The following is a 19,151-nucleotide window of genomic DNA, read 5'->3' as shown; positions in this document are numbered from 1 at the left end:
TACTGGTTTTAAACCAGTCAAAACTGATCAAAACCTATCAATCCGGTCCAAACCCGTCAAAAATAGGTGCAAACAACTCAAAACCCGTCAAAACCGATCAAAACTTGTCAAAACCTGTCCAAACCTTTCAAAACCGGTCCAGAACGGTCGAAAACCAGTGCAAACAAGTCAAAACTAATCAAAGCCAGTCAACACTGGTTTTAAACAAGTTAAAACTGATCAAAACCAGTCAACACCGGTTTAAAACCGATCAAAACTGATCAAAACTGGTCAAAACCTGTACAAACAGGTCAAACCTCTCCAAACCGGTCAAAAACCTATCTAAACCTGTCCAAAATAGGTGTAAAACCCGTCAAAACCAGTTAAACCTATCCAAACCTGTCAAAACCGGTCCAAACCGGTCGAAAACCTATCGAAACTGGTCCAAAACCAGTGCAAACAAGTCAAAACTGATCAAAACCAGTCAACACCGTTTTAAAACCGGTCAAAACTGATCAAAACTGGTCAAAACCTGTCAAAACCGGTTCAAACCTGTCGAAACCTATCGAAACCAGTCAACACAGGTTTAAAACCGGTCAAAACTGATCAAAACTGGTCAAAATCTGTCAAAACCGGTTCAAACCTGTCGAAACCTATCGAAACCAGTCAACACAGTTTTAAAACCAGTCAAAACTGATCAAAACTGGTCAAAACCTGTCGGAAACCGGTTTAAAACCAGTGAAATTAGGTCAAAACCTGTGCAAACCTGTCAAACCGGTCCAAACCGGTCAAAAATAGGTGCAAACAACTCAAAACCCGTCAAAACCGATCAAAATTTGTCAAAACCTGTCCAAACCTTTCAAAACCGGTCCAGAACGGTCGAAAACCAGTGCAAAAAAGTCAAAACTAATCAAAACCAGTCAACACTGGTTTTAAACCTGTCAAACCGGTCCAAACCGGTCAAAAATAGGTGCAAACAACTCAAAACCCGTCAAAACCGATCAAAACTTGTCAAAACCTGTCCAAACCTTTCATAACCGGTCCAAACCGGTCGAAAACCAGTGCAAACAATTCAAAACTAATCAAAACCAGTCAATACTGGTTTTAAACCAGTCAAAACTGATCAAAACTGGTCAAAACCTGTGCAAACATATCAAAACCGGTCCAAAACCTGTCCAAACCGGTCCAAACCTGTCCAAAACCATTTCAAACCGGTCACAACCTGTCCAAACCGGTCCACAACCATTGCAAACAAGACAAAAAAGGTCAAAACCTGTCCATACGGGTTTTAAACCAGTCAAATCCGATCATAATTAGTTAAAACATAAACAATACTGTCAAAACCCGACCAAACCGCAAACCGGTCGACACCTTTCCAAACCTGTTGTGTACAGGTTTAAATGAGTCAAAACCTGAGCAAACCTGTCCAAACGGTCCAAACCGGTCGAAAACCTATACAAGGCGGACCAAAACTGGTGAAAATGAGTCAATACCGGTCAAAACCTTCCAAATTGGTTATAAACAGGTGAAAACAGATCAAAACTGGTCAAAGCTGTCGAAACCTATCGAAACCATTCCAAAACTGGTCAAAACAAGTCAAAACCGATCAAAACCAGTCAAGACCGGTTTAAAACCGATCAAAACTGGTCAAAACCTGTCGCAAACCGGTTTAAAACCAGTGAAAACTGGTCAAAACCTGTGCAAACAGGTCAAACCTCTCCAAACCGGTCAAAAACCTATACAAACCTGTCTAAAATAGGTGTAAAACCCGTCAAAACAAGTCAAAACTTTTCCAAACCTGTCCAAACCTGTCCAAACCGGTCCAAACCGGTCGAAAACCTATCGAAACTGGTCCGAAACCAGTGCAAACAAGTCAAAACTGATCAAAACCTATCAATCCGGTCCAAACCGGTCAAAACTAGGTGCAAACAACTCAAAACCCGTCAAAACCGATCAAAACTTGTCAAAACCTGTCCAAACCTTTCATAACCGGTCCAAACCGGTCGAAAACCAGTGCAAACAATTCAAAACTAATCAAAACCAGTCAATACTGGTTTTAAACCAGTCAAAACTGATCAAAACTGGTCAAAACCTGTCCAAACCTTTCAAAACCGGTCCAGAACGGTCGAAAACCAGTGCAAACAAGTCAAAACTAATCAAAACCAGTCAACACTGGTTTTAAACAAGTCAAAACTGATCAAAACCAGTCAACACTGGTTTTAAACCGGTCAAAACTGATCAAAACTGGTCAAAACCTGTGCAAACATATCAAAACCGGTCCAAAACCTGTCCAAACCGGTCCAAACCTGTCCAAACTGGTCAAAAATAGGTGCAAACAACTCAAAAACCGTCAAAACCGATCAAAACTTGTCAAAACCTGTCCAAACCTTTCAAAACCGGTCCAAAACCCATCCAAACTGGTCCAAAACCAGTGCAAACAAGTCAAAACTGATCAAAACCTGTCAACACCGGTTTAAAACCGATCAAAACTGATCAAAACTGGTCAAAACCTGTGCAAACAGGTCAAACCTCTCCAAACCGGTCAAAAACCTATCTAAACCTGTCCAAAATAGGTGCAAAACCCGTCAAAACCAGTTAAACCTATCCAAACCTGTCAAAACCGGTCCAAACCGGTCGAAAACCTATCGAAACTGGTCCAAAACCAGTGCAAACAAGTCAAAACTGATCAAAACCAGTCAACACCGTTTTAAAACCGGTCAAAACTGATCAAAACTGGTCAAAACCTGTCAAAACCGGTTCAAACCTGTCGAAACCTATCGAAACCAGTCAACACAGGTTTAAAACCAGTCAAAACTGATCAAAACTGGTCAAAACCTGTCGCAAACCGGTTTAAAACCAGTGAAATTAGGTCAAAACCTGTGCAAACCTGTCAAACCGGTCCAAACCGGTCAAAAATAGGTGCAAACAACTCAAAACCCGTCAAAACCGATCAAAACTTGTCAAAACCTGTCCAAACCTTTCAAAACCGGTCCAGAACGGTCGAAAACCAGTGCAAACAAGTCAAAACTAATCAAAACCAGTCAATACTGGTTTTAAACCAGTCAAAACTGATCAAAACCTATCAATCCGGTCCAAACCGGTCAAAAATAGGTGCAAACAACTCAAAACCCGTCAAAACCGATCAAAACTTGTCAAAACCTGTCCAAACTTTTCAAAACCGGTCCAGAACGGTCGAAAACTAGAGCAAACAAGTCAAAACTAATCAAAACCAGTCAACACTGGTTTTAAACAAGTTAAAACTGATCAAAACCAGTCAACACCGGTTTAAAACCGATCAAAACTGATCAAAACTGGTCAAAACCTGTGCAAACAGGTCAAACCTCTCCAAACCGGTCAAAAACCTATCTAAACCTGTCCAAAATAGGTGCAAAACCCGTCAAAACCAGTTAAACCTATCCAAACCTGTCAAAACCGGTCCAAACCGGTCGAAAACCTATCGAAACTGGTCCAAAACCGGTGCAAACAAGTCAAAACTGATCAAAACCAGTCAACACCGTTTTAAAACCGGTCAAAACTGATCAAAACTGGTCAAAACCTGTCAAAACCGGTTCAAACCTGTCGAAACCTATCGAAACCAGTCAACACAGGTTTAAAACCAGTCAAAACTGATCAAAACTGGTCAAAACCTGTCGGAAACCGGTTTAAAACCAGTGAAATTAGGTCAAAACCTGTGCAAACCTGTCAAACCGGTCCAAACCGGTCAAAAATAGGTGCAAACAACTCAAAACCCGTCAAAACCGATCAAAACTTGTCAAAACCTGTCCAAACCTTTCAAAACCGGTCCAGAACGGTCGAAAACCAGTGCAAAAAAGTCAAAACTAATCAAAACCAGTCAACACTGGTTTTAAACCGGTCAAACCGGTCCAAACCGGTCAAAAATAGGTGCAAACAACTCAAAACCCGTCAAAACCGATCAAAACTTGTCAAAACCTGTCCAAACCTTTCATAACCGGTCCAAACCGGTCGAAAACCAGTGCAAACAATTCAAAACTAATCAAAACCAGTCAATACTGGTTTTAAACCAGTCAAAACTGATCAAAACTGGTCAAAACCTGTGCAAACATATCAAAACCGGTCCAAAACCTGTCCAAACCGGTCCAAACCTGTCCAAAACCATTTCAAACCGGTCACAACCTGTCCAAACCGGTCCACAACCATTGCAAACAAGACAAAAAAGGTCAAAACCTGTCCATACGGGTTTTAAACCAGTCAAATCCGATCATAATTAGTTAAAACATAAACAATACTGTCAAAACCCGACCAAACCGCAAACCGGTCGACACCTTTCCAAACCTGTTGTGTACAGGTTTAAATGAGTCAAAACCTGAGCAAACCTGTCCAAACGGTCCAAACCGGTCGAAAACCTATACAAGGCGGACCAAAACTGGTGAAAATGAGTCAATACCGGTCAAAACCTTCCAAATTGGTTATAAACAGGTGAAAACAGATCAAAACTGGTCAAAGCTGTCGAAACCTATCGAAACCATTCCAAAACTGGTCAAAACAAGTCAAAACCGATCAAAACCAGTCAACACCGGTTTAAAACCGATCAAAACTGGTCAAAACCTGTCGCAAACCGGTTTAAAACCAGTGAACATTACAATTCTCTCCGATGCTAAAGTATGACCAATTGAGAACTTCCCAACCTCGAAAATCCGAGGTTAGTTAATATGCTAAGCTGGTAGAAATGTGTTAATTGGCCTCATCATCTATATCAACAGAAATAAAGAAGTGTCGGGTATTTGCATAATCTTCTTTTCCATCTTTTCATTGTATGCATGGTGCGCTCAGACCACTATAGAAAGTTGTCTTGCTGCTAGACGTTCGGGCTTTCTCCCGACGAAGTTCGCCGTGATGACGAATGCCCATCCTTGTCGTATTGTAAATTCGGAATAACACCTGAGGTCTAGCAGCTAGACTAGGACATGAGTAGTTGTGGCCAGATTCATAGGAAGTATTTATAGTAGGAGCACAGAAACTTCAAAGGCTTATTTATTCTTTATTGTTTAGTATAATGTCGTAGCGTTATTTTACAAATTGTGACGCGAACTTGGCCGTTTTATAATGAACACGCAGGACAATAGCCACCTTAGCTCTGAAATATGATTTGAGAACTCTCTGTCAGCAGTTGTGTCGCAGTTCTCTGAGTGCACATTTCCAAACTTTGACCCGTCTTTTTTACACCTGACCCCATGAAGACGCGACTTTACACAAATATCCATTATCGGATAAAATCTAATTTTAGACTCTAGGTTAGATGCTTGTGGCTCTGATTCACTTTTTATGATATTATCCTATAAAAAGTACTCTGTACGTGCGAAGAGTAATATTAGAGTCTAAAATTCGATTTTGTTGGCGTCTGTCAAATCGCTACCTAGTCTTGCTGCTAGATGTTCGTGCTTTCTTTCGATACTAAGTACTATTGAAGCGAACGAAGTTCGCAGTGAGGGCTTGCCTTGGATGTTCCAACCTCGATAGCGATGTTCGGTCGTGTTTCATTTGTATCGGAAGAACATCCGAGGTCTAGCAGATAGACTAATCGCTACCATGAAAAGAGGCCAATGGTTTGCGTGATGTTGAAAATAAAACGCCCATATGATTATTATATTGAAACGGCTTAGTGAATACACACAACTAGCACTATAAACGCAGATGTGTTCCAACTCAGACTCAGACCACTAATGAATATTTTCAGTGATCTGAGGTTACACAGACATGCAACACAAAATTGCAGTCCCGTGCTTTTATAATGTTTTGCACTCGCAAATCCGTGATCAAAGAATGTACACTTGCTATTGAATCCAGGATGAATAAAGTTTAAACGTTGTAAACCTTTCTCGAATATATTCTGACAGTGATGTTGAATTTGAGGGAAAATTCTGTTTGACAATAGAATAGACTAGCCAAGATTACTGACTACATAGCTCTTCAATGTAAGTGTGAGCAGTGAAGTGAAAACAGCTAGTGTACTTCCCGTTTCTCGGACAAGGCAACATTATATCACCCTTCACATGCTATTGTTTGTAATTGATAAACAAAAGGCGTTCTATGGTATATCATATCCCTTCGTCGCTAAAATTAACAGAGACGAGAAAATGACGGAAATGCAAGTTATCGAACATTCAGGACAAACACCTTTTTCAGTTAGAAAAACTTCCCTTTTTGAAATGGAGATTATTCCCCAGCATCATTTTCACAAACCTGCGAAGAGGCCTTGATTGACACAACATTGTACAGTCATGGACACAGTCTATCTGAGAGACATTCCTTACTGTTCACAAATATAGACATTTCTACTAGGCTACATCCATTTCGTAGGGTCTATGATCCATCTCAGACCGGTTGACCACTAGTGGTCTGAGGGTCCATGTCGCCCTACTTGCATACGGAGTAAGTCGCCTACAGTTGTGAAACCTGGGCTTACCTGAAATGCTAGTAACTAAAGATTTAACGCATCTGTGTTCAAATATCAGCAATAAATCGACTATTATTTAGTAATTTTACCTCGACTTGGCTACAAAAGTACTAGTCCCAGTCCGGAGGACCAAAAATCCCGGAATCATAAGTTCAATCGTAAAATTTATGCCCAAGTGGACGCCCGATCAAATGTGGCGGAGTTTGTAAGGCGGGACTTTGAAATCAGTCGGAACTGGAAAAGTTCCGATTTCGACACTTTTTGTGATCGTACCAGCGACTACTATCGTCAAAAAGATGTAAAATGAGTACATATTCGACCGATTTCTAATATTTGATAGCTTTATAAAAAAAAAATTATATGTAATTATTTTGTTATTGGTGCGAAAGTATTTTGTTTTCGCACTCGCTATAGGACGGTTACTTTTCGTAGGACGGTGTTGAGCGAAACGCGTGCACCGTCTGCAAGCAGGACTGTGATCCATGGTACAACATCTGAGCACAGGCAAGGAACACAGTTTCTTGTCTGTGATCTGAGGTACAACTACTGACCATTATCGGATTGAGAGGTGTCAACGAGTTCCAGCAAGATGCTTAGTTTAGACAAACAAGTTTTATTTACACATAGCCCCAAAGCATAGGCTGGTGGCGTTATTCACCATATGGGTACAGGTGTAAGAAGGTGCTAAAAGGTGTTACTTTTAGCATCAGCAGAATTGTAATGAACTGGTCAAAACCTGCGCAAACAGGTCAAACCTCTACAAACCGGTCAAAAACCTATCCAAACCTGTCTAAAATAGGTGCAAAACCCGTCAAAACCAGTCAAAACTTTTCCAAACCTGTCCAAACCTGTCCAAACCGGTCCAAACCGGTCGAAAACCTATCGAAACTGGTCCAAAACCAGTGCAAACAAGTCAAAACTGATCAAAACCTATCAATCCGGTCCAAACCGGTCAAAACTAGGTGCAAACAACTCAAAACCCGTCAAAACCGATCAAAACTGGTCAAAACCTGTCGCAAACCGGTTTAAAACCAGTGAAAACTGGTCAAAACCTGTGCAAACAGGTCAAACCTCTCCAAACCGGTCAAAAACCTATCCAAACCTGTCTAAAATAGGTGCAAAACCCGTCAAAACCAGTCAAAACTTTTCCAAACCTGTCCAAACCTGTCAAAACCGGTCCAAACCGGTCGAAAACCTATCGAAACTGGTCCAAAACCAGTGCAAACAAGTCAAAACTGATCAAAACCTATCAATCCGGTCCAAACCGGTCAAAAATAGGTGCAAACAACTCAAAACCCGTCAAAACCGATCAAAACTGGTCAAAACCTGTCGCAAACCGGTTTAAAACCAGTGAAAACTGGTCAAAACCTGTGCAAACAGGTCAAACCTCTCCAAACCGGTCAAAAACCTATCCAAACCTGTCTAAAATAGGTGCAAAACCCGTCAAAACCAGTCAAAACTTTTCCAAACCTGTCCAAACCTGTCAAAACCGGTCCAAACCGGTCGAAAACCTATCGAAACTGGTCCAAAACCAGTGCAAACAAGTCAAAACTGATCAAAACCTATCAATCCGGTCCAAACCGGTCAAAACTAGGTGCAAACAACTCAAAACCCGTCAAAACCGATCAAAACTTGTCAAAACCTGTCAAAACCTTTAATAACCGGTCCAGAACGGTCGAAAACCACTGCAAACAAGTCAAAACTAATCAAAACCAGTCAACACTGGTTTTAAACAAGTCAAAACTGATCAAAACCAGTCAACACTGGTTTTAAACCGGTCAAAACTGATCAAAACTGGTCAAAACCTGTGCAAACATATCAAAACCGGTCCAAAACCTGTCCAAACCGGTCCAAACCTGTCCAAACTGGTCAAAAATAGGTGCAAACAACTCAAAACCCGTCAAAACCGATCAAAACTGGTCAAAACCTGTCGCAAACCGGTTTAAAACCAGTGAAAACTGGTCAAAACCTGTGCAAACAGGTCAAACCTCTCCAAACCGGTCAAGTCTTTTTACATAACTGCCTTGATAACTGCCTAAACATCGCCTTGAAGAGCTGCGTGGTTTTTTCCTTCTTTTTGGCATTTGAATCATATTTAATGCTGTCTTTCGTAAACGGCATCGATATAAAGACCCGGTGACTACACTTGCACTGAATTGAGTTACTCAGACTGTCTATTGCGTGAGGAAACTGAGTTTATTTCTCTCTGCCTTGGTGTGGTGTTTTGCGTGGCTGAAGTCTACGTGGACTAGAGCGTTTACCAGGTGTTAACCTTGCATAATGCCAGGCTGCAACGACTGTGAAGAAGTGTCAAGTCGAGTCCGAATCTGTCAAGGAGATCTTGTTCTGTGCCCTCCATGTGAAAATAGGAGGTTTGGAAATCGATCACCGCCTAGCCTTGTGAGTAATTCTATAAGTAGCAGAAATGATAATATAGGCAGAGCCAACTCCGAACCACAAACACAATGTGGGGTAATAATCAACGAGTTAATGTGCTTTATTGCGAATAAGGTTCATGTGCTACCTAATGACATTATCGTAGAACTCTGTATCAAAAACTTCGAGGACAGTGAAATAGAAAAGGCAAAGAAAACCCTTTTCGACTTTGTAGGTGAAGGAAAGTTTGGTCGTTATAAAAAGCGTCAAGGTCAACATAAGAAATCGAACAATTTGAATGACATCTTGAATATGATACACGAAACTGACCCAGGTGACATGCCTTGTTTTGTTGCTCAGGATTTGTCAAAACTACCACCTGTTGATATAACTCATGTTGACATTTCCACAATGTTAAAGGAAATCCGATGTCTTCGCTATGAGCTTACCACAATGAAGGAAGAGACATCAAAAAAGATAAATTTAGATATACATGACGATCTTAATTCTCTGCGATCCGAGGTAACGGAACTAAAAGAGATGTTCAAGCATTCCGGAGATAATGACAATGTGAACAGTATTAATGTCACATCATCTAAGAGTTGTCAGTTACGTGTAGTTGGCACAGCTGTCAATGAGAATGTGACTTCTCCAGACAATGAATCAACATCTGGACCTACCGCTGAACCATTGGATGACATGGGTGAGGTGCAGCCCTCTCATCAACATAATAAAGAATCATTCCCTCAAAAGTGCCCGTCATATGCGAATGTCACAGCATCTGGTAGCACTATCCAACCGAGAGCTGTTGCTTGCAACGATGGCAGCTTCACAACCGTGACTCGTCGGCGTCAAAGAAATCGGCGGCTGAAACCAGTGATTGGCAGTGACCCAAATAAAAATGATGGTATGTTACAGGTTGTTGACTCGCGTCCTCCAGCACGTGTGTTTGTAAGCAGGTTACAACCTCACACTTCAAGTCAGACAGTCGTGAATTTTATCAGATCTAAAACAAATATAGAGTCAAAATGTGAAAGACTAAAATCTAAGTATGAAAGTTATGCTTCGTTTGTTATTGAAGTGCCACACGCTCAATTGCCAGAATTGATGAATGCCTCTGTATGGCCCGAGGGAGCATTGGTGAGAAGGTACTACCAATCTAAATCGAACTAGATGGCTCTACGTATAGCAACCTATAATTGTCGTGGTGTGAAGTCGGCAACCGAAGCAGTAAAGTGGTTGTGTAACGAGCATGACATTGTCCTATTACAGGAACATTGGCTGAGTAAAGGTGACCTTCCGTTGCTCTCAAATATTCACAATCAATTTTACGCAACCGGTACCACTTCCATGAATGATGGTAGCGGCATTAGAGTTGGTAGACCCTACGGTGGTGTGGGTATTATGTGGAAAAAATCTCTGACATCAACCATGAAGCCAAAGGTCTGTTACTATGATGACGACCGAATTATTGGTCTTCAACTACAATATAAAGACAGATCGCTTCTTATTATTTGTGTATATATGCCAACTGACTGTGACAATAACTACCATATATTCCTGAATTATCTATCCAAAATAAATAATATCATACAGGACAGCGGAATTAATAGTGTGTTTGTCTTGGGTGACTGGAATGCTGATCCGACTAAACCGTTCGGTAGAGAACTGAATTCATTTTGCTCAGAAAACAATTACACTTTGTCAGATGGTGTCTTTGTTAACTCGACCATTGAACGATTTACATATGTAAGTGATGCTCACCACACCACATCATGGTTGGATCACTGTGTGTCGACCCCGTCAGCCCATGCTAGTATTGAGTCGATTAAGGTCCTGTTTGATGTCGTTGCATCCGATCACCTACCACTATCTATTAAACTTTCTACGAATGATATCCCACCACTGGACATATCCTGCAGTGAGGATAACTTGTTTACTCATACTAATCCTCGAGTGCAATGGAACCGTGTTAAAGACAATGACATCCATTTGTATAAAACTGTCTCGGACCACCTTCTTAAACAAATAAGAATACCAGTTGAAGCACTGTTGTGTACTACTAGGAGATGTATATGTAACCATCACAAGGAAAGTATTTCGACCTTTTACCAGGACATCATCCAAGCTCTATGTAAGTCATCGTTACAATGTTTTAAAAATGGTAGTAGAAATTTTCATCCTATTCCGGGTTGGCATGAATACGTGAAAGAAGCCCACGATCAAGCAAGGGATGCCTTTAAACTTTGGAATTCATGTAACAAACCTAGATTTGGGCCACTTTACAATATAATGAGCTCTGCACGTGCCAGGTTTAAACACACGTTACGTGTATGTCAACGAAACGAGCATACATCACGAGCTGATGGCCTTGCAACTTCTTTGAGTCAAAATAACTGCAACAGCTTCTGGCAAAAAGTTCGTCTCGTAAGCAGTAAAACACCACCCCTCTCATCAACTATTGATGGTAGATCTGGTCAGGGCAATATTGCGGAGATGTGGAGTGACCACTACGCCACATTACTGAACTCTGTTACAAACAATTCAAATGAGGATTACGTTAAGTCTTGGCTGAACACACAAGACAATTTTGATGACTTTACTCAAATTAAAAGTATTGAAATTTTGACTGCAACTAACAGTCTTTCCACTGGAAAGGCTGCCGGTTCAGATACCCTTTCAAGTGAACACTTCAAACATGCAAGTAATCGTATTCATTTCTTATTAGCTTGGTCTTTTTCAGCTATGATTCACCATGCATTTCTACCAGAGGACCTAATGAAAACTATGATTGTTCCACTTGTCAAGGATAAAACAGGAGATATTACCAGCAAAGACAATTATAGACCGATTGCACTTTCAACTGTGTCTTCAAAAATACTTGAACTTATAATTTTAGAACGTTGCAAAGCTATGCTTAATACGGAAGATTTTCAATTCGGATTTAAGCAGAATCATTCTACAGACCTGTGCATTTATGTCATGAAAGAAGTTATTAACTATTATCAGTCATATAATAGTCCTATATATGTTTGTTTCCTTGATGCAACTAAAGCCTTTGACCGTGTAAATCATTGGACACTTTTCAGAAAACTAATCACCAGGGGTGTACCTAGTCACTTTATCCGTTTACTTATGGTCTGGTACAGTACCCAGGCCTTTTGTGTACAGTGGGGTCAGGCAAGGTCATCTCTCTTTTCTGTCACAAATGGGGTTCGCCAGGGTAGTGTTTTATCACCTCAGCTCTTCAACGTGTACATGGATGGGCTGAGTACTCGTTTGATGACGAATAAAAAGGGTTGTAATATAGGTGGAGTAACTATTAATCATCTTATGTACGCTGATGACCTGGCATTAATGTGTCCTTCAGTAAGAGGTCTCCGTGAGCTTATTTCAATATGTGAAAGCTATGGCATCGATCATGACATAATGTATCACCCAAAGAAATCAAAATGTATGTACTTCATACCCCGCAAGAGTCCTCTTAAGATAGACTACTTACCTCGGGTGACTTTAGACGGAAAAACACTTGAGGTGGCACATAGGCATTCTTACCTTGGCTATGCTATGTCAGATAATTGTTTTGATGATGAAGCAATTAAGAGTCAAATGAGGCGCTTCTATATTCGTGCCAATACGCTTCTTCGAAAGTTTCCACTCTGTTCGACTCATGTCAAACTTTATTTGTTCAGAAGTTTCTGTACAAATATGTATTGTTCACAATTATGGTCTATGTACAGTAACAAAAGTTTAAACGATCTCAGAGTTGCTTATAACAATGCCTTTCGAATCATTATGGGCTATGCACGTGACTGCAGTGCAAGTGCTATGTTCGTGTCAAATACTGTTCCAACTTTTGAAGCTCTTAGAAGAAAATTACTCTTCAGATTTTTTGACAGGGTGAAGAGTAGCTCGAACTTATTAATTTCGGCGGTATTCTCCTCCGACTGTTTTTTACGCTCGAAGATAACTTCAAAATATATGAATTTAATGTATTTTTAAAATATCTTTTCTGTCTGTCTATTTTAGAGTGCTCTTTTTAACGTTTGTCTTGTGTACTATGTAAATGTTGTGTTTTTTATAGTATATGGGAGTGTATCCTGCAATAAAGTTATAATAAAAAACCTATCCAAACCTGTCTAAAATAGGTGCAAAACCCGTCAAAACCAGTCAAAACTTTTCCAAACCTGTCCAAACCTGTCAAAACCGGTCCAAACCGGTCGAAAACCTATCGAAACTGGTCCAAAACCAGTGCAAACAAGTCAAAACTGATCAAAACCTATCAATCCGGTCCAAACCGGTCAAAACTAGGTGCAAACAACTCAAAACCCGTCAAAACCGATCAAAACTTGTCAAAACCTGTCAAAACCTTTAATAACCGGTCCAGAACGGTCGAAAACCAGTACACACAAGTCAAAACTAATCAAAACCAGTCAACACTGGTTTTAAACAAGTCAAAACTGATCAAAACCAGTCAACACTGGTTTTAAACCGGTCAAAACTGATCAAAACTGGTCAAAACCTGTGCAAACATATCAAAACCGGTCCAAAACCTGTCCAAACCGGTCCAAACCTGTCCAAACTGGTCAAAAATAGGTGCAAACAACTCAAAAACCGTCAAAACCGATCAAAACTTGTCAAAACCTGTCCAAACCTTTCAAAACCGGTCGAAAACCCATCCAAACTGGTCCAAAACCAGTGCAAACAAGTCAAAACTGATCAAAACCTGTCAACACCGGTTTAAAACCGATCAAAACTGATCAAAACTGGTCAAAACCTGTGCAAACAGGTCAAACCTCTCCAAACCGGTCAAAAACCTATCTAAACCTGTCCAAAATAGGTGCAAAACCCGTCAAAACCAGTTAAACCTATCCAAACCTGTCGAAACCGGTCCAAACCGGTCGAAAACCTATCGAAACTGGTCCAAAACCAGTGCAAACAAGTCAAAACTGATCAAAACCAGTCAACACCGTTTTAAAACCGGTCAAAACTGATCAAAACTGATCAAAACCTGTCAAAACCGGTTCAAACCTGTCGAAACCTATCGAAACCAGTCAACACAGGTTTAAAACCAGTCAAAACTGATCAAAACTGGTCAAAACCTGTCGCAAACCGGTTTAAAACCAGTGAAATTAGGTCAAAACCTGTGCAAACCTGTCAAACCGGTCCAAACCGGTCAAAAATAGGTGCAAACAACTCAAAACCCGTCAAAACCGATCAAAACTTGTCAAAACCTGTCCAAACCTTTCAAAACAGGTCCAGAACGGTCGAAAACCAGTGCAAACAAGTCAAAACTAATCAAAACCAGTCAAAACCTGTCCAAACCTTTCAAAACCTGTCGAAAACCCATCCAAACTGGTCCAAAACCAGTGCAAACAAGTCAAAACTGATCAAAACCTGTCAACACCGGTTTAAAACCGATCAAAACTGATCAAAACTGGTCAAAACCTGTGCAAACAGGTCAAACCTCTCCAAACCGGTCAAAAACCTATCTAAACCTGTCCAAAATAGGTGCAAAACCCGTCAAAACCAGTTAAACCTATCCAAACCTGTCAAAACCGGTCCAAACCGGTCGAAAACCTATCGAAACTGGTCCAAAACCAGTGCAAACAAGTCTAAACTGATCAAAACCAGTCAACACCGTTTTAAAACCGGTCAAAACTGATCAAAACTGGTCAAAACCTGTCAAAACCGGTTCAAACCTGTCGAAACCTATCGAAACCAGTCAACACAGGTTTAAAACCAGTCAAAACTGATCAAAACTGGTCAAAACCTGTCGCAAACCGGTTTAAAACCAGTGAAATTAGGTCAAAACCTGTGCAAACCTGTCAAACCGGTCCAAACCGGTCAAAAATAGGTGCAAACAACTCAAAACCCGTCAAAACCGATCAAAACTTGTCAAAACCTGTCCAAACCTTTCAAAACCGGTCCAGAACGGTCGAAAACCAGTGCAAACAAGTCAAAACTAATCAAAACCAGTCAACACTGGTTTTAAACCGGTCAAACCGGTCAAAAATAGGTGCAAACAACTCAAAACCCGTCAAAACCGATCAAAACTTGTCAAAACCTGTCGCAAACCGGTTTAAAACCAGTGAAATTAGGTCAAAACCTGTGCAAACCTGTCAAACCGGTCCAAACCGGTCCAGAACGGTCGAAAACCAGTGCAAACAAGTCAAAACTAATCAAAACCAGTCAACACTGGTTTTAAACCGGTCAAACCGGTCCAAACCGGTCAAAAATAGGTGCAAACAACTCAAAACCCGTCAAAACCGATCAAAACTTGTCAAAACCTGTCCAAACCTTTCGTAACCGGTCCAAACCGGTCGAAAACCAGTGCAAACAATTCAAAACTAATCAAAACCAGTCAATACTGGTTTTAAACCAGTCAAAACTGATCAAAACTGGTCAAAACCTGTGCAAACATATCAAAACCGGTCCAAAACCTGTCCAAACCGGTCCAAACCTGTCCAAAACCATTTCAAACCGGTCACAACCTGTCCAAACCGGTCCACAACCATTGCAAACAAGACAAAAAAGGTCAAAACCTGTCCATACGGGTTTTAAACCAGTCAAATCCGATCATAATTAGTTAAAACATAAACAATACTGTCAAAACCCGACCAAACCGCAAACCGGTCGACACCTTTCCAAACCTGTTGTGTACAGGTTTAAATGAGTTAAAACCTGAGCAAACCTGTCCAAACGGTCCAAACCGGTCGAAAACCTATACAAGGCGGACCAAAACTGGTGAAAATGAGTCAATACCGGTCAAAACCTTCCAAATTGGTTATAAACAGGTGAAAACAGATCAAAACTGGTCAAACCTGTCAAAACCTATCGAAACCATTCCAAAACTGGTGAAAACAAGTCAAAACCGATCAAAACCAGTCAACACCGGTTTAAAACCGATCAAAACTGGTCAAAACCTGTCGCAAACTGGTTTAAAACCAGTGAAAACTGGTCAAAACCTGTGCAAACAGGTCAAACCTCTCCAAACCGGTCAAAAACCTATCCAAACCTGTCTAAAATAGGTGCAAAACCCGTCAAAACCAGTCAAAACTTTTCCAAACCTGTCCAAACCTGTCAAAACCGGTAAAAACCGGTCGAAAACCTATCGAAACTGGTCCAAAACCAGTGCAAACAAGTCAAAACTGATCAAAACCTATCAATCCGGTCCAAACCGGTCAAAAATAGGTGCAAACAACTCAAAACCCGTCAAAACTGATCAAAACTGGTCAAAACCTGTGCAAACATATCAATAACGGTCAAAACCTTCCAAATTGGTTATAAACAGGTGAAAACAGATCAAAACTGGTCAAAACCTGTAAAAAGCGGTTCAAACCTGTCGAAACCTATCGAAACCAGTCAACACAGGTTTAAAACCGGTCAAAACTGATAAAAACTGGTCAAAACCTGTCGCAAATCGGTTTAAAACCAGTGAAATCAGGTCAAAACCTGTGCAAACCTGTGAAACCGGTCCAAACCGGTCAAAAATAAGTGCAAACAACACAAAACCCGTCAAAACCGATCAAAACTTGTCAAAACCTGTCCAAACCTTTCAAAACCGGTCCACAACGGTCGAAAACCAGTGCAAACAAGTCAAAACTAATCAAAACCAGTCAAAACTGATCAAAACCAGTCAACACTGGTTTTAAACCGGTCAAAACTGATCAAAACTGGTCAAAACCTGTGCAAACATATCAAAACCGGTCCAAAACCTGTCCAAACCGGTTTAAACCTGTCCAAACTGGTCAAAAATAGGTGCAAACAACTCAAAACCCGTCAAAACCGATCAAAACTTGTCAAAACCTGTCCAAACCTTTAATAACCGGTCCAAACCGGTCGAAAACCAGTGCAAATTATTCGAAACTAATCAAAACCAGACAACACTGGTTTTAAACCGGTCAAAACTGATCAAAACTGGTCAAAACCTGTGCAAACATATCAATACCGGTCAAAACCTTCCAAATTGGTTATAAACAGGTGAAAACAGATCAAAACTGGTCAAAACCTGTCAAAACTGGTTCAAACCTGTCGAAACCTATCGAAAACATTCCAAAACTGGTGAAAACAAATCAAAACCGATCAAAACTGATCAAAACCAGTCAACACCGTTTTAAAACCGGTCAAAACTGATCAAAACTGGTCAAAACCTGTCAAAACCGGTTCAAACCTGTCGAAACCTATCGAAACCAGTCAACACAGGTTTAAAACCAGTCAAAACTGATCAAAACTGGTCAAAACCTGTCGGAAACCGGTTTAAAACCAGTGAAATTAGGTCAAAACCTGTGCAAACCTGTCAAACCGGTCCAAACCGGTCAAAAATAGGTGCAAACAACTCAAAACCCGTCAAAACCGATCAAAACTTGTCAAAACCTGTCCAAACCTTTCATAACCGGTCCAAACCGGTCGAAAACCAGTGCAAACAATTCAAAACTAATCAAAACCAGTCAATACTGGTTTTAAACCAGTCAAAACTGATCAAAACTGGTCAAAACCTGTGCAAACATATCAAAACCGGTCCAAAACCTGTCCAAACCGGTCCAAACCTGTCCAAAACCATTTCAAACCGGTCACAACCTGTCCAAACCGGTCCACAACCATTGCAAACAAGACAAAAAAGGTCAAAACCTGTCCATACGGGTTTTAAACCAGTCAAATCCGATCATAATTAATTAAAACATAAACAATACTGTCAAAACTCGACCAAACCGCAAACCGGTCGACACCTTTCCAAACCTGTTGTGTACAGGTTTAAATGAGTCAAAACCTGAGCAAACCTGTCCAAACGGTCCAAACCGGTCGAAAACCTATACAAGGCGGACCAAAACTGGTGAAAATGAGTCAATACCGGTCAAAACCTTCCAAATTGGTTATAAACAGGTGAAAACAGATCAAAACTGGTCAAACCTGTCGAAACCTATCGAAACCATTCCAAAACTGGTGAAAACAAGTCAAAACCGATCAAAACCAGTCAACACCGGTTTAAAACCGATCAAAACTGGTCAAAACCTGTCGCAAACCGGTTTAAAACCAGTGAAAACTGGTCAAAACCTGTGCAAACAGGTCAAACCTCTCCAAACCGGTCAAAAACCTATCCAAACCTGTCTAAAATAGGTGCAAAACCCGTCAAAACCAGTCAAAACTTTTCCAAACCTGTCCAAACCTGTCCAAACCGGTCCAAACCGGTCGAAAACCTATCGAAACTGGTCCAAAACCAGTGCAAACAAGTCAAAACTGATCAAAACCTATCAATCCGGTCCAAACCGGTCAAAACTAGGTGCAAACAACTCAAAACCCGTCAAAACCGATCAAAACTTGTCAAAACCTGTCCAAACCTTTAATAACCGGTCCAAACCGGTCGAAAACCAGTGCAAACAATTCGAAACTAATCAAAACCAGACAACACTGGTTTTAAACCGGTCAAAACTGATCAAAACTGGTCAAAACCTGTGCAAACATATCAATACCGGTCAAAACATTCCAAATTGGTTATAAACAGGTGAAAACAGATCAAAACTGGTCAAAACCTGTCAAAACTGGTTCAAACCTGTCGAAACCTATCGAAAACATTCCAAAACTGGTGAAAACAAGTCAAAACCGATCAAAACTGATCAAAACCAGTCAACACCGTTTTAAAACCGGTCAAAACTGATCAAAACTGGTCAAAACCTGTCAAAACCGGTTCAAACCTGTCGAAACCTATCGAAACCAGTCAACACAGGTTTAAAACCAGTCAAAACTGATCAAAACTGGTCAAAACCTGTCGCAAACCGGTTTAAAACCAGTGAAATTAGGTCAAAACCTGTGCAAACCTGTCAAACCGGTCCAAACCGGTCAAAAATAGGTGCAAACAACTCAAAACCCGTCAAAACCGATCAAAACTTGTCAAAACCTGTCCAAACCTTTCAAAACCGGTCCAGAACGGTCGAAAACCAGTGCAAACAAGTCAAAACTAATCAAAACCAGTCAACACTGGTTTTAAACCGGTCAAACCGGTCAAAAATAGGTGCAAACAACTCAAAACCCGTCAAAACCGATCAAAACTTGTCAAAACCTGTCGCAAACCGGTTTAAAACCAGTGAAATTAGGTCAAAACCTGTGCAAACCTGTCAAACCGGTCCAAACCGGTCCAGAACGGTCGAAAACCAGTGCAAACAAGTCAAAACTAATCAAAACCAGTCAACACTGGTTTTAAACCGGTCAAACCGGTCCAAACCGGTCAAAAATAGGTGCAAACAACTCAAAACCCGTCAAAACCGATCAAAACTTGTCAAAACCTGTCCAAACCTTTCGTAACCGGTCCAAACCGGTCGAAAACCAGTGCAAACAATTCAAAACTAATCAAAACCAGTCAATA

The 19,151-nt window shown here is 40.7% G+C and overlaps 1 protein-coding gene across 1 annotated transcript; it reads left to right on the top strand.

Annotated features, from left to right (window-relative positions):
• Window positions 1-8,695: 8,695 nt before the first annotated feature.
• LOC144453270 (uncharacterized) lies at window positions 8,696-9,964 on the top strand. The gene has a single exon (XM_078144542.1). It carries the CDS (start codon window positions 8,696-8,698, stop codon window positions 9,962-9,964), a length of 1,269 nt encoding a protein of 422 aa, XP_078000668.1.
• The last annotated feature ends 9,187 nt before the right edge of the window (window positions 9,965-19,151 follow it).

The sequence above is a fragment of the Glandiceps talaboti genome, unplaced genomic scaffold (assembly GCF_964340395.1).
Source record: "Glandiceps talaboti unplaced genomic scaffold, keGlaTala1.1 scaffold_32, whole genome shotgun sequence".
Taxonomy (NCBI): domain Eukaryota; kingdom Metazoa; phylum Hemichordata; class Enteropneusta; family Spengelidae; genus Glandiceps; species Glandiceps talaboti.
The sequence above is the reverse complement of the archived record's forward strand: the minus strand, read 5'-3'. Positions and strand labels throughout refer to the sequence as shown.

Excerpts from the sequence above, each read along its gene's own strand:
- LOC144453270 (XM_078144542.1), top strand. The coding sequence starts at position 8,696 with ATGCCAGGCTGCAACGACTGTGAAGAAGTGTCAAGTCGAGTCCGAATC.